Source organism: Mustela nigripes, chromosome 6, assembly GCF_022355385.1.
Source record: "Mustela nigripes isolate SB6536 chromosome 6, MUSNIG.SB6536, whole genome shotgun sequence".
NCBI classification, from domain to species: Eukaryota; Metazoa; Chordata; class Mammalia; order Carnivora; family Mustelidae; genus Mustela; species Mustela nigripes.
In genome coordinates this window covers 109,025,954-109,040,447 of record NC_081562.1, presented here as the reverse complement: position 1 = coordinate 109,040,447, position 14,494 = coordinate 109,025,954, and the positions used below count along the sequence as shown (strand labels likewise).

Here is a 14,494-nt window from a genome sequence, read left to right as displayed (position 1 = left end):
CGAATCTGTGGAGGAGGCGGAGTCAGGGCACCAGATAAGTAAAGCTTTGTCTTCATTATTTGATACCCTTGAAGGTGAGGAGCTGCCCAGCGTCCGACATGGAGGCGGCGGCGGAGCGGCTGCTGGAGCCGCTCTGTGGGTGAGGGCTTCCGCGAGGACGGGGCCCCCGCGGGGGCTGAGGCTGTCGTCGGACTCTGTGTCCCCTCCTGTGCCCCAGTTCCTGCCTAGGTCTGAAAGCTTCGAGGAGAGAGAGACGAATTCAGAGGCTGTTGCTCTTGAGCACAGTTGTGGCCGTGTCTCGGTCACTCGCAGTGTGAGCTCTGCCGGGGAACAGGGTTTCTCTGAAGACATTCGTCCCAAAGGTGACGCGGCTCTGTCTTCTGGCCAGGGCGTGCAGGGAGGCGCCCTCGTAGGGAGCCATCTCGGCCGTCCCCCGGCCGCTCGCATAAATGCCCTCACCGAGCACGACAGGGTGGTAAACGTTCAGATCCGAAGTGACAGAAGCTCTTCAGACAGGTCTGGTGGGGGGGTGACGGGCAGACACCCTGTTTGCAGTGGTCACCAGGCACATGAGGCTCGGAGAGAGAGCGAGTTGTACAGTGTTTGTGTTGTAGATCCTGACAGCCTGGGCCTTGCCGAGGAGCTGGGTGCCCCTGTGTGTGGCGCAGCTGCCGGGGAAGACAGTTGCTCAGCTGTCACCTCTGAGGAACTTCGCACAGGGGCCCGGCCGCCGGGGAAGGCTGCACAAGGCCCAGGACAGTTAGCTGCCCCGCAGGAAGAGCGGTCCCCACGGGGCATGCCCAGCCCAAATGAAAGGAAGGAAGTTTTTAAGGAAAATACTAAACCTGGTTTGGAACTAACAACTGTGTCTTTAAGGGCTCACGCTTACACCGGGTTCCCTCAAGATTGCACAGAAAGCAGCACAGTATGTAACGCGGGCACACTCCCTGCGCTTAACCGTAACGTGGGCACTAGCTCCCCGGGACGTGTGTGTGCCCTCCCTGAAGGAAGTGAGAACTGTAGTCTAGAACAGGTAAGTCCCACGGGTGACTCGCACGTTGATTCACTAACCCACCCTTCAGAAACGGAGAGAAATGGTGAATCTGGGGCTGTAGCAGCGAGCGTAGGCCAGAGCTCTAACTCTGAAAAGGAAAGAGAAGATAGTTCTTTGAGACCACTGAAAGATAGTGATTATTTCCGCTTTGATGTTAGCAGGCCAGAAGGTAGTCTGCTTCCCCGGAGTCTAGATAGGATTCATCCGAGTTGGGAAAGCTGTGTCCCTTGCCTGAGCCTTAGAAACCAGCGTCTTCCCGTTCATGCCAGTTTCCGAGAAGCAGCCCGTAATGGACCCGGTGATGCTGGACCGGCCCGCCTGCTGGGGCCAGCCATGGCCGGGGGGCAGCAGCCCAGTGTCTGCGGCCTGAGACCTGGAAGCATCCAGCCCGTGAACAAAGCACACTTGTCTTTGCAATCTGAAAGTAGTTCATCTTACCCAGATAAGGATAAAATGAGCATTTTTGAAGAAGAGGGTCATGGACAGAGGGCTTGCGAATGGAGACCTTCACATCAGGTGGCAGACCTGTGTGCAGACCCTGGGGCCAGCGCGGCCCAAGCACAGACCTGCGATGTAGCTGCTGCGCTGTGCAAGACGGGCGCAGAGGGGGTGTTCCCCAGAACAGGCACCCCGGAACTCGGAAGCTCCCAGGAAGTGCCCCCAGATGGCAAGTCTCTGGACGGCTCCCGCTGTTTGCAGGGTGGCTTTATTTCCCCTGCGTTTGCTTTCGCCGGCCCAGAACGTGAAACGGGCCCGTGTGTTAAAACGGAAGATGTGGTGTGTGTGAAGAGCGCAGTGAGCGACCGGCCAGGGTCGGGAGGGGCCCGAAAAGAGTCACTGAAGGCCAGTCCAAGAGAGCCCCGTGAGGATGACAGAGGAGATGTGAAGTCAGACTCGGAAACCGCCTCCCTCTGGGGGACCAGCGCAGCACCCCACGGGGCGGCTCCTGGGCTGGCCACCTCCACGGCGCCACCTGGTGGCAGCAGCCGCTGCCCACGGGAGGGCGGCACGGCCGGAGCCCTGAGTGCTTGCAGATGGGAGGGTCCGGGTCGCGCTCCGCCTCTGAGCCAGGGTTGGAGTTCGGGTGAGCAGAGGTCACAGGTAGGAGAGACGGACTCTCTTCACAGCCGTGAAGAGGCAGGACTGCCGCAGGTTTGCTCGGACTCGGCTGAGGAGCGCGCGGATGCCTTAGGGGTTGGCGCGACGGGGTCGACCGGGCCGGCAGCAGCAGGTCAGGGGCGGGAGAGGGACAGCATCCACGCTTGCTGGGTGAGCACACATGCACGCCACATCGGGCAGAGTCGTGCCCGACCCGTGCCCAGTGGCCCTGCGTGGAGCGGCGGAGTGGACGTTGTGGGAAGTCCACAGGTGACTGTCCGAGAAATGGAGCTGGGGGAGACTCTCGAGGCGTGTTCCCGTGTGGCCCGAGTGGATGGATGCACAGACCCTCCTCACGAGGTGCTGCAGGTGGTTCCCGTCCCCCTAGGGGACAGTGCAGAAATAGCAGTGCCACACGGCGGGGCCCGTGTCTTCCCCCTCCCAGGAGACGCTGTAAATACACCTGCGAGTCCCGCAGGAGGGGACTTGCCCAGCTTCCCAGGGCCGTGGTGCTCTCTGCATGAACCTGCCTGTTACCCAGTGGGAGCGTTTGCAAGTGCGACATTTTCTGAGGGACTGGCCGACGGCTGCCGGGAGCATCCAGAGGGCTGCACGTGGGCTTGCGCCGTCGGGAACGAGGCCTTGGAAGAGGAGCAGGTGCCCAGCGCGTGTCTGCACGGGAGGCCGCCGGCCGTAGAGGTCGCTCTCTTGTGGCTGGAGAAGCCCCCCTACCAGCTACCAGCGGCAGAAGAGGCTGTTCTCTGGGGATGGCAGAATAGAGGTGGACAGTTAGTAAGTATGTTTATTGGTTTTTATTATGGGGGAAGGCTGGGGCTTCACTTTGAAGTTTTATTCTTTAAATAACGGACAGTCATTTGAATGTTTATGTCAGGCCGTGAGTTCTTGTAGCCTCAGCTTAACCATTTCCCACTTGGGGACTGTGACTCAGCGGACCACGTGATATATTTGGGCCAGCGTTTGTGGGCCGGCTGTCGCTGGCTCGTGTCTGGCTGTCGGACGCAGCTCGGTGCGGGCCTCTGCGGTGAGGGCGCGGCGGCTGCTCCTGAGGGCTGCCCTGCCCGGCCCGACCTCTCCCTCACCACCCGTTGTCGGAGCGGAGCAAGCGTTTGTCCCGTGGCGTTTTAAAGTCCTTTCACAGAGGCCACAGTCGGACAGTAGAGAAGACTCAAAATCTGTGCTTTCTGCTACACGTTTGCTGCTTTTCACTGGTGCGGAAGTCTGTCTCGTGTCTGGAGAAGCCCCTGCAGGCCCTGGCCACAGGGTGCTGCTCCTCGGAGAGGCCACACGTGCCGCTGCAGCCGCTGTTCGGTGGAGCGGCCTCTCCGCAGCCCGCGGCGAGCCTGCACACCGCCAGACGTGCGGCCCGCCCTGCGCTTCTCGGTCCTTCTGGACACGCGCGACTGAAGGGCAAACTTCTAACAGCAGAATCTGGTTGGCTCAACCGCCGGTTTGTTTTGTTTATAAATTCAGTTTATTTAAGCTATAAACCGGGACGCCTGGTGGCTCCGTGGGTTAAGCCTCTGCCTTCGGCTCAGGTTGTGATCCCCGGGTCCCGGGATCGAGCCCCACCCTGGCTTTCCTTCTCAGTGGGAAGCCTGCTCCCCCTCTGTCTGCAGCTCCCCCTGCTTCTGTGCTCGCTCTTTCTCTCTCACACACACACGTAAAAAATTTTAAAACTAAAAACAGTTCACCCATTTTCCCAGCCCCCCGCCACGGCCACCAGATTTGTTCTACAAGCTTGGTTCATTTGTTCGTTTTTAAATTCCGCACAGAAGTGAGATCATAGGGTGTCTGTCTGACTTGTTTCCTTCAGCCGAGTACCCTGACAGTTCTGTCCGCACCGTTGCAGGCAGCAGGACTTCACTGGTTTCATTTACGACCGAGTCATGTTCCGTCGCGCAGACACCACATGGGCTTTATACAGCAGCAGACACTCGGTGGCTTCCATATCTTGGCTTCTAGAAATAATGTTGCAGGGGACATCCGGTGCAGATACTTTTTTTCAAATCAGTATTTTTGATTTCTTCAGGTAAACATCAGGAAGTGGGGCTGCTGGATCTTATGGGTTTCTACTTTCAGGTTTTTTTTTTTTTTAAAGATTTTATTTATTTGACAGAGATCACAAGTAGGCAGAGAGGCAGGCAGAGAAAGAGGAGGAAACTGGCTCCCTGCTGAGCAGAGAGCCCGATGTGGGGCTCGATCCCAGGACCCTGGGATCATGACCTGATCCGAAGGCAGAGGCTCAACCCACTGAGCCATCCAGGTGCCCATTACTTTCAGTTTTTTGAGGAGCATCCATACTGTTTCCTAGAGTGGCTGCCCCAGTCTGCATTCCCTCCAGCAGTGCATGGCCTCCCTTGTCAGCATCCTCACCAGCACTTGTTTCTTACCTTTTTGATGATAGTTTATTTACCTTTTTAAATTTTTATTTTATTTATTTATTTTAAAATAAAGATTTTATTTATTTGTTTGACAGACAGAGATCACAAGTAGGCAGAGAGGCAGGCAGAGACAAAGGAGGAAGCAGGCTCCCTGCTGAGCAGAGAGCCGAATATGGGGCTCGATCCCAGGACCCTGGGACCATGACCTGAGCCGAAGGCAGCGGCCTCAACCCACCGAGCCCCCCAGGCGCCCCTATTCACCCTTTTTTTTTTTTTTTTTTTAAAGGATTTTATTTATTTGAGAGAAGAGAGAGAGCTCATGCATGCACGTGTGCACACAGGAGGGAGAGGGGAGGGTCAGAGGCAGAGGGAGAGACAGAAGCAGATTCCCCTCGGAGCAGGGAGCCTGACTCGGCGCTGGATCCCAGGACCCTGGGCTCGGGATCCAAGCTGAAGGCAGGCGCTTAACTGACTCAGCCACCCAGGTGCCCCATGATAGTTTATTTATTACTAGTGATTTTTGTTGCATTAAGCAAGAAAAATGATTGATGGTAGCGAGGAGACAGATGCGGTTCAAATGTTAATGTCAGTTACATAAGCATCAGTAACGTAGGGACTTACCCATTAGTCTCTTTTCCATTCCCACATTTGGGACTTTTGCCAAAAGGAGTTACATTCAAGTTAATTGCTTTTGTTTCCTAAATAGTCGTGGAGGCAAAACATAACAAAATTAGGCCTTTAAGTGATACGCACAGAACTGTTTGTGTAGCGGGTGTTGGGACCAGGCCGCCGCCAGTCTGTGCGGGGCTCAGCCGTGTAGCGCGCACAGGCCCTGGTGCTCCCTTCAGGTGAGATGCGCGGGTCCTTTCCGATTGTGACGCAGGCCTGCGTGCTGCTCTCGTCTGAGCACATTTAATGCAGGCGTTTTCTTTTCACCACTTCCATTTCTCAGAGCGCTTGGCCGGACGCTGTTTCCCACCGGTCCTAGGCAGTGCCTCTTACTGCATTTTGCAGATGAAGAACCAGAGGTAGCAGAGGCTTGAGAAGCCAGTGGACTGCGCTGAATGATTCTGCTTCTTTGGTGGCAGTAGTCCGTGCTAAGTTGAAATAAAATATTTGAAAGTTTCCTTTCCGCACTGTCTTACCTACTTTATATTCCCCAGCTCCCTCGTCCGCTTCTCTGATACTCGTTACTGATTCCTACTCAGCAGCGCGTCATTGGGACCGTTCTATCTCGTGCCAGAAAAGAGATTCATGAAATGTTAGGTTTTGTGTTTTTGTTTTGTCTTTTTTTTTTTTTTAATGGAGCCTACTGTTGGGGGGTAGAGTTTCTTTGGAGTGTCAGAATTTATTTATTGATTTATTATTATTATTTTTAAAGGTTTTATTTCTTTATTAGAGAGAGAGAGAAAGAGAGAAAGAGCATGAAAAGCAGGGGGTGGGGTCAGAGGGAAAAGCAGACTCCCTGCCAAGCAGGGAGCTGGATGCGGGACTTGATGCCAGGACTCTGGGATCATGACCTGAGCCGAAGGCAGTTGCTTAACCAACTGAGCCACCCAGGCGCCCTTGTTTGACTGATTGATTGATTGATTGATTTTTTTAAAAGATTTTATTTATTTATTTGACAGAGAGAGATCACAAGTAGGCAGAGAGGCAGGCAGAGAGAGAGAGAGGAGGAAGCAGGCTCCCCGCTGAGCAGAGGAGCTGAGGTGCCCCTTGATTTATTATTTTTTGAGAATTTCTGGATGCTCTACTTTGAAGGAGCGGTGTTGGTCATTAATATAAAATTACTTCAGGGATGGGGCACCTGGGTGGCTCAGTGGGTTAAGCCTCTGCCTTCAGCTCAGGTCATGATCCCGGGGTCCTGGGATCGAGCCCTGCATCGGGCTCTCTGTTCCGTGGGGAGCCTGCTTCCTTCTCTCTCTCTCTGCCTGCCTCTCTGCCTATTTGTGACCTCTGTCAAATAAATAAATAAAATACTCAAAAAAAAAAAAATTACTTCAGGGCGTGGTTACTAAGGTCAGCTCAGTTTTTTCCTTTTTTTTTTTTTAAGGTTTTATTTATTTGACAGAGAGAGGGAGATCCCCTAGCAGACTCGAGGTAGTTGTCATGCCGTCAGCTCCTAAGTCTGTGTCCCCATTCTTTCATCCCTTGTCACTCAGGAGTATCCCCTGAGCACTGGTTAACCGCTTACGGTTGTGCCGCGTCCCGAGTTCTCGACTTGGACCGCAGTATTCACCGCCCGAGAAGTGGTACCTTTCACAAGGATGGGTTTCCTTTCAGTTCTGGCACAAAATTCTTGTTGTTCTTTATTAAACATTCATTCCTTGAGCCCCTTTTGTAGGCACAACTGTACCGAGGTCAGGACTGCGCGGCGCTAGCAGCACCGTGGCGAGCAGAAGGGACGGACTAGTGGAAGGTCAGGTGTGTCGCAGCAGGGCGACCCTCCGCTGGCTTGGAGGCTGTTGCTTTGGGTGTTGCGTCCTAGTGTGGCGGGCAGTCGGTGCGGGGGACGCCCCAGGGCAGGTGGCTCCGGAAGGTGCTCACGCTGGGAAGGACCCGTGTCTGTGGGCGGCAGGAACTGGAGTGTGCGCCTGAGGTCAGGGGCCATTTCAGGGGGTTGAATACAGTAGCGTGGGAAGGCGTGGGGGGAGCGGGGGGCGGTTCCCTCACCTTGTAGGTGTGAGCAAAGCGCATCCTGTTGCTTAACCACATGGCCTCTCGTGTCCGCGTCCGTTTTGGTTCTCACTGCAAGCCTTCATCACCCCCGCCCGGGGGACTTACTCTGTCTTCTGAAGAGTATTAATCCACACTTGTCCTCTATGGAGGATCATGATATTTCCTGACCCTTTTCACATCTGGGGACAGTACTGAGTAACATCTGCCCTGGGGCTCAGGCAGGCAGCTGCTCCCAGTTCGGGGCTCCTGCCTGACATTCCCTGGGAGCTCCTGGGACGAGCACCCTTGTCACTCTGCGAGGGAACTCCGACTTCTGTGTGGTGGTATCCAGGCTGTGTTAAGTGGGCACAGGAAATCATTTTAGGTTTGCTGAGAGCATTGTGACGGCGAATTGGAGTGAGTTGGAGCAGCTGCCCCAGGGACATGGATTTTTCTTTAGACTCAGATACCACTTGAGGCATGTGAGCCAGAGAAGGAAAATCAGGGGCTAGTTAGGTGCACCAGAGAAGAGCTCACCCATGCCCAAAGGAAGTGAAGGTGTGAGCCTGTGGACAGTGGGGGACAAGCCGCATGTCGGAGCTGGAAGGAGACGAAGATCCTGCGCGTGAGCGGCTCGGAACCCTTGCCCGACAGACCCATTGTGAGACCTTTGCGCTTCTGAGGGTCTTGTGTTGTCTGTCTCCTTTGCTTATGTGAATGGTGGAGATTGAAGAATTTTATCCATCTACTGTCCGTTCAGGTGGTCAGTCTGTGAGTTGTGTCTAGGACAGAGATGACAGTTGGGTCCCCTGTTACTTCCCGAATGTCCACGAAGGCAGGTACCTCGTCTTCCGTGTGCAGTTTCTGGAGAGCCTTCTGCTTACTGGGAACGGAGGAGCCTGCTGGGGGACGAAGCTGAGCTCGGCCTGTCAACTTCTGTTCCGTTGCACGACGTTTCCTCCCCAGTGGATGTGTCAGTAGACTCTGCCTTTCTGACCTAACTCTCTCACACAGATGCGTTTCAAGTGTGAATTAGTAAGTAAAATTGTGTTTGATTGGATTGGGATACAGATGTTTGTCACATTCTCCCCTAGGTACCGACAGCCAAGGTTTCGGAGCTAAACCCTAATGCTAAAGTGTGGGGGACGCCGGTGCTGCACTTGGAAGCGGGCAGCGCGGCGGACGGCGGTGTGAGTGCCGACTGGGCGGAGCCGTCGGGCCCTTGCACGGACTGCAGCCAGGAGGGTGAGCTGTGGGCGTGACTGGGATGAGGAGAGCCTTTGCTCTCACGGTGCTGTCTTTGTTCCCGTTTAACCCATCTTGAGGGACTTGCTGACTGGGGCACCTGGCTGGTTCAGTGAGCAGAGCGTGCGACTCTGGATCTCAGGGTTGTGAGCTCAAGCCCCACACTGGGCAGGAGGGAGCCTAGTTAAAATAAAAAAAAAAAAAGAAAAGAATTGAAAAAGGAAATTGTTAATTAAGATTTGTGTTGTGGTTATAGTAGAAGAACCAAGGAGTCCAAGTTGCAGAAATTGAAGTAACTGCAGCTGTAAGCTTTTATTTTGTTTTTCTGTTTTTGTTGTTTTTTAAAAGATTTTATTTATTTATTTGACAGACATGATAAGTAGGCAGAGAGGCAGCAGAGAGAGGAAGGGAAGCAGGCTCCCCGCTGAGCAGAGAGCCCGATGCGGGGCTCGATCCCAGGACCCCGGGATCATGACCTGAGCCGAAGGCAGCAGCTTAACCCACTGAGCCACCCAGGTGCCCCTATTTTGTTTTGTTTTAAAAGAAAGTTACTCTTCTGATTTTATCTTTTGGGATCAAATTCCTAATTACAGGATTGGATGCCAATGGTGATGGTGACAAAAGTCGTGAGAATGTGGCGCTGTCAGATTTGCAGGAGTCAGACCAGACCGCGGTGAGCTCTTTGGCTCTGGGTCGCTCGGAACATGAGTCTCCGCCTGAAAATAGCGAGACCGGTAAGGCTGTGACATGAACTCATTTTTATATAGAGTGTGAGCTTTTTCATTTTGCTTCTTATAATGTAGCTTAAGTCTTCCTCCAAACACCGTGCCTTTCATTGGTTCCTTTGATTCTCCTTGAAATTCCCTCGTAAGTGGGTATGGAGCTCTGTCAGGGAGGCGCCGCAGGGAGCGGGAGAGCCCATGGGTGCCTGGAAGGCGGGTCTGGGTTGACTGGGAGAAGCGGGAGGGGGACTGCAGGGCGAGGCGTTGGGGACAGTGCTGCGGGGGCGGTGAGTGCTGGAGGCGGGGCTCGGAGCCTGCGGAGTGGCTGCTTCATGAGAAGGGCGGGTGAGTGGAAGGCTGTTTGCAGAAGAGAAGGAGCGGGGTGGGGGGGGAAGAGAGCAGTTGTCGTGGGGCCGGGATGGGGGCCGCGTAGAGCCACGTCGGGGAGATGGTTCTGTGTCTGGAAGGCGAGCGCAGTGCGAAGGCCCCGCAGACAGCGGGCCGGGCCTGGCCGCGGCTGCCTCATGAGCGGCTGATGGGGCCGTGGGAGCAGGACAGGTAACTCGCGGAAGGTGGCTGACAGGAGTCACGCAGACCAGAGGCACGGGGAGTGTGTCTGGTCCCCCAGGGGACAGGCCGGAGCCACGCGCGAGCTCGAGAAGGCCCACCTTCCCGGCGTGTCGCCGCGCAGGCTTCCCAGGAGGCGATGTGGAGGGCACAGCAGCGCGTCCGTGTTGGTGTGTCCCCGTCAGGGCGAGCCCCGTGAACACCTTGGCTTCACGGTGGCCGCTGGCACTCGCGCCCCCGCCGTCTCTTCCTCCCGCCTCTGCGTCCGTCACCCAGAGCCGGTTCTCCCTTCCTTCCGTCCGTGCGCTCTCGGCCTCCGGTGTGTGTGGTCCTGGCCGGATTGACGGTGGCCAAACCAAACATGCGGTGTGCAGTGCTGTCGTTTTGAGTTCGGGATCGCAAACTCCCAGCTGTGCTGCCGCGGGCCGGTGTGGCCGGGCTCCTGGACGGCCGTGGCAAGCCCTCTGTTTCCTCCTAGACCCTGGCGCTCCTCCGCTTTCTTCGGGCTGCAGAGTTGTGCATGGACGCACGAGCAGCATCACGTGCCGCAAGTGGAGCGCAGCTTTCCTGTAGGTTTTATTTGCCCTGGTTTGGCGCACACGGTTGGGGGCGCGGTCGGGTCGATTTGCTGACGTCTCCCACTCTGTCTCTGCCGTGTCTGGTGAGATGTATGTGTCCCTGTAACGCCGTCCAGATCGTGGCATACCTGTCACCGCTGAAAGCTTCCTGGGCCCCTCCCTGCCGGGGCAACCACTGACTGATACAGGCTCTTTGTCACTCTGGGTTGGTTTGCATTTTCTAGAATTTTATATAAATGGATTTTTATGACGTGTGCTTTTTGTGAGGCTTCTTTACTTGGCTTACTAATTGCAAGATTCACTCACGTTGTGACATTCATAGGTCATTGTTCGCTTTTTCCGAGCGCAGCATTCTGTTCCATCCTGTGCCTCGGTTGGTTTTTCATTCACCTGCTGGTGAGTATTAGGGTGTTTTCCGGTGTGGGGTGGGGCTCTTACCAATAAAGCTGCTATGATCAGTTATAAGGCAGGACTTTGTATACATGTGTGTTTTCGCGTCTCTTGGGGAAATACATGAGAATGGAATCGATGATCATCTGGTAGGTTATCTTCTTAAGAAATGGTGGGGCTGTGGTCTGTAGTGGTGCTGCTGTGAGCACGTCCGCCGTGGAGTGAATCCCCGGCCGCGCCACCCGTTGTGACCAGTCCTTTAATTTCAGCCCTTCAGAAGGTGGTTGGATCGTACTGTAGTTTTAAGTTCGTTTTCCTAATGACTAATAGTGTCAACCATCTTTAATATACGCATTTACCATTTTGGTGAAGGATCTGTTTGGGTCTTCTGCCCATTTTCCTGCTGGGTTGTTTAATCACTGAGTTTTGGGAGTACTTTATATGTTGGTACACAAGCTCTTATCAGGTTTATAATTACAAATACATTCTCTCGGTCTGTGGCTTGTCTTTTGTTCTTGTGACATTATCTTTTGAAAATTAGAAGTTTAAATTTTATAGGTAGTCTAGTTTTTTTTTTTTTAAGATTTATTTATTTATTAGACAGAGAGAGATCACAAGTAGGCAGAGAGGCAGGCAGAGAGAGGGGGAAGCAGGCTCACTGCTGAGCAGAGAGCCCGATGTGGGGCTCGATCCCAGGACCCTGGGATCATGACCCGAGCCGAAGACAGAGGTTTTAACCCACTGAGCCACCCCGGAGCCCCCGGTCTAGTTTTGTTTTGTTTTGTTTTTTTAAATCTTTTTTTCTTTTATGAATCTTCTGGTTTTGTATCCAAGAAATCTGTGCTTAATCCAGAGTCACAAAGGTGTTCTCCCAGAGAGAGAGAACATTTTAAATTTTACATTTTAAGGTCTGTGGCTCATTTTCAGTTAATTGTTGGATATAGTGTGAGGTACAGCAGCAAAGTCTTTTTTCAATCACCATTTGCTAGAAAGACTTCCCTTTTTCCTTTGAGCCGTCTTTGTGTTGCCGTCAGGATCATTGTCCCTACACGGGTCAGTTTATCTCTGGACTGTGTCTTTCCTTTCCGTGTATCTATTAAATCTGTTTTCACAACAGTGCCGCACTGTTGTGATTACTGGAAGTAATTCTTAAAATTAAACAAGCGGTGTTAGCTTTCCAATTTTGTTCTTTTTCAGAATTATTTTGGCTATTCTAGTTCCTCCTTTTCATTTCCATACAGGTTACAATGACCTGGTCAGTGTCTGTCTCCAAAGTGGTGAGATTTTTATTGGGATAGCATCGAATCCATAGATCTCTTGGAGAAAAATGGCATTCAAAAAAAAATTTTTTTTTGAGACTGTATTTATTTATTTGACAGAGATCACAAGTAGGCAGAGAGGCAGGCAGAGAGAGAGGAGGAAGCAGGCTCCCCGCTGAGCAGAGAGCCCGATGAGGGACTCGATCCCAGGACACTGAGATCATGACCTGAGCCGGAGGCAGAGGCTTAACCCACTGAACCACCCAGGCGCCCCGAAAAATGGCATTTTCGTGTGGTGCATGCGAGCTGTTGCATGTCTACACCTGGTTAGGTCTTCCTTAATATCTCTTGGCTGTATTTTTTACTTTTCAGTGTCCTGGTCTTCCATGTCTTCTGTACTTAAATAATTATCCTTAAGTATTTCATATTTTGGGGGGGCTGTTGTAAGTGATTTTTAAAAAATTTAATTGGAAATTATTCTAGTATGTAAAAATACAGTTAATTTTTGTAAATTGATATTCTCTGGAAACATGTTAATGTCACTAGTTATGGGAACTTTTTTGTGGATTCCATATCTTTTGCATAGTCATGTTATTCGTGAATACATCCAGCTTTATTTCTTATCCAGTCTGATTCCTTTCTCTTTCATTCTTTCTTTCTCTTTGTCTTTCTGTCATTCTTTCTTTTTTCTTTTTATCTTTCTGTCTGTCTTTGCCTCTAACTTCTTTGTCTTGCCTGATCTCCCTGGATAGAGCCTTCATTCCAGAGGTGAACAGAGGGGTACCTGGATGGCTTAGTCATTGGAATGTGTGGCTCTTGATATACAGGGTTGTGAGTTCAAGCTCCACGGTGAGTGCAGGGATTACTTAAAACAGGTGAGCAGATCATGAGAGCAAACGTCTGACTAATCGTAGGGGAGAGACACTGCATTTTACAGTAAGTGTAATGTTAGTTTTGGCTTTACGTACATGACCTCTATCAGGTTCATGAGGTGCCCTTCTGTTAGGCTTGCTGAGAGTTCATATAAGGAGGGGTTCTTGGAGTTTGTCCTGCTTTTTTCTCCATCGTGGCAATGATCATACTTTTCTCGTTTAGTCTTAGGACGATTTTTCATGTATTCAGCTTATCCTGGGATAAGCTTCGCTGCGTCATGATGTAACACACTTGATTCGTTGTTAGATTAGATTGGCCAGAATTCTGCATAGAATTTTTATACCTGCGTTCATGAGGGATGTTGGTCTGTAGTTTTCTTTTCAATGTATTCTTTCCTATGCAGTTTTTTTGGGAGGGGGGGGAAGAGGTTATTTCTTTTTTAAATGAAGAAGTAGAGCTATTTGGGCCTAGAGTTTTGTGTTAGGGTAAGTTTTCAGCTGTAGCTTTTGTTTGTTTTTAATTAGACTCCACACCTAGCACAGAGCCCAGCACGGGGCTGAAAACCCATAACCAGAGACCAAGACGTGAGCCAAAACCCTAAGTCAGACACTCAGCTGTCTGAGCCACCCAGGTGGTCCTACAGTTTGCTTTTTCATGTAGGGCTACTCAGGTTTTCTGTATCTTCCTGAGGGAGTTTTAGTTACTTGGGTCTTGTAAAGATTCTGTCCCCGTCATTTGAAGTGTCAACTCTGTTTCTTAGACTTGCTCCTAATGCTGTGTTGATTCACCGTCTGTAGGATCTGCAGCTGTGTCACATAACTCCTTACTGTTATTGGTAATTCGTGTCTCTGCTCTCCCTGTAATAAATCCGTGTAGAGGTTCGTCAGCTTTGGTGATCATCTGAAAGAACCAGTAGTTGGTTTAGTTGTTTTTCCTCCATTGTTTTTCTCCTTCAGCTTTCCTTGGTTTACTTCTGATCGGTATGATCTACTTCCTCTTGGTTACTTGGGGTTTACTTTTTTCCCTAGTGTCTTACAGTGGAAACGGAGCTCGTTGATGAGAGGCATTTCTTCTTTTCTGAGGTAGCCGTTCACTTCCGTAAGTCTCCGAAGTAGTCTGTCAGCCTCACAAGTTCCGAGACATCGTGGGTGTGGTTTTTGAAAAATGCAGTTCAGAATTATTTCTGATTTCTTTTTGAATTTTTTTTCTTTGACCCATTGGTAATTTACAAGTCTGGTATTTAGTTTCCAAATATTTAGGGATTTTCCGGGAACCTTTCTTTTCTTGGTTTCTAATTTAATCTCCTTGTACTCATAGGACGTAGTTCGTGTGACTTGAATCCCTTTAAATTTATTAAGATTTGTACTGTGGTCCAGAATCTGGGCCATCTTAGTACATGTTTGAGAAGAATATGTATTTTGCTTTTGTTAGGGGGTGCTCTGTGGTTATCACTTCTGGTGGTCTTCGTTTGTGTAAATTTGGAGCTCTTCTGGTCTCCTTTTGCTTCCACCTAAAGGACTTGGATGTTTCTTGTAGTGCATATCTGCTGTGGTGGATTGTTTCAGCCAAACCATTTTTATTTTACACTCATTTTTGCTTTGTATAGAATTCTCTTGTCAGATTTTTTTTGTCAAGCCCTTTTTCTTTA

General features: G+C 51.4%; 1 protein-coding gene across 3 annotated transcripts in view; it reads left to right on the top strand.

Moving 5' to 3' along the window:
* LARP4B (La ribonucleoprotein 4B) overlaps positions 1 to 14,494 on the top strand; it is an 89,579-nt gene that overhangs the window by 34,984 nt on the left and 40,101 nt on the right. For all 3 annotated transcript variants that reach the window (XM_059403975.1, XM_059403976.1, XM_059403977.1), the window contains exons 4-5: positions 8,307 to 8,457; positions 9,051 to 9,191. In XM_059403975.1, coding sequence (XP_059259958.1) covers positions 8,307 to 8,457; positions 9,051 to 9,191 — 292 coding nt within the window. The remainder of the gene's footprint in view (positions 1 to 8,306; positions 8,458 to 9,050; positions 9,192 to 14,494) is intronic.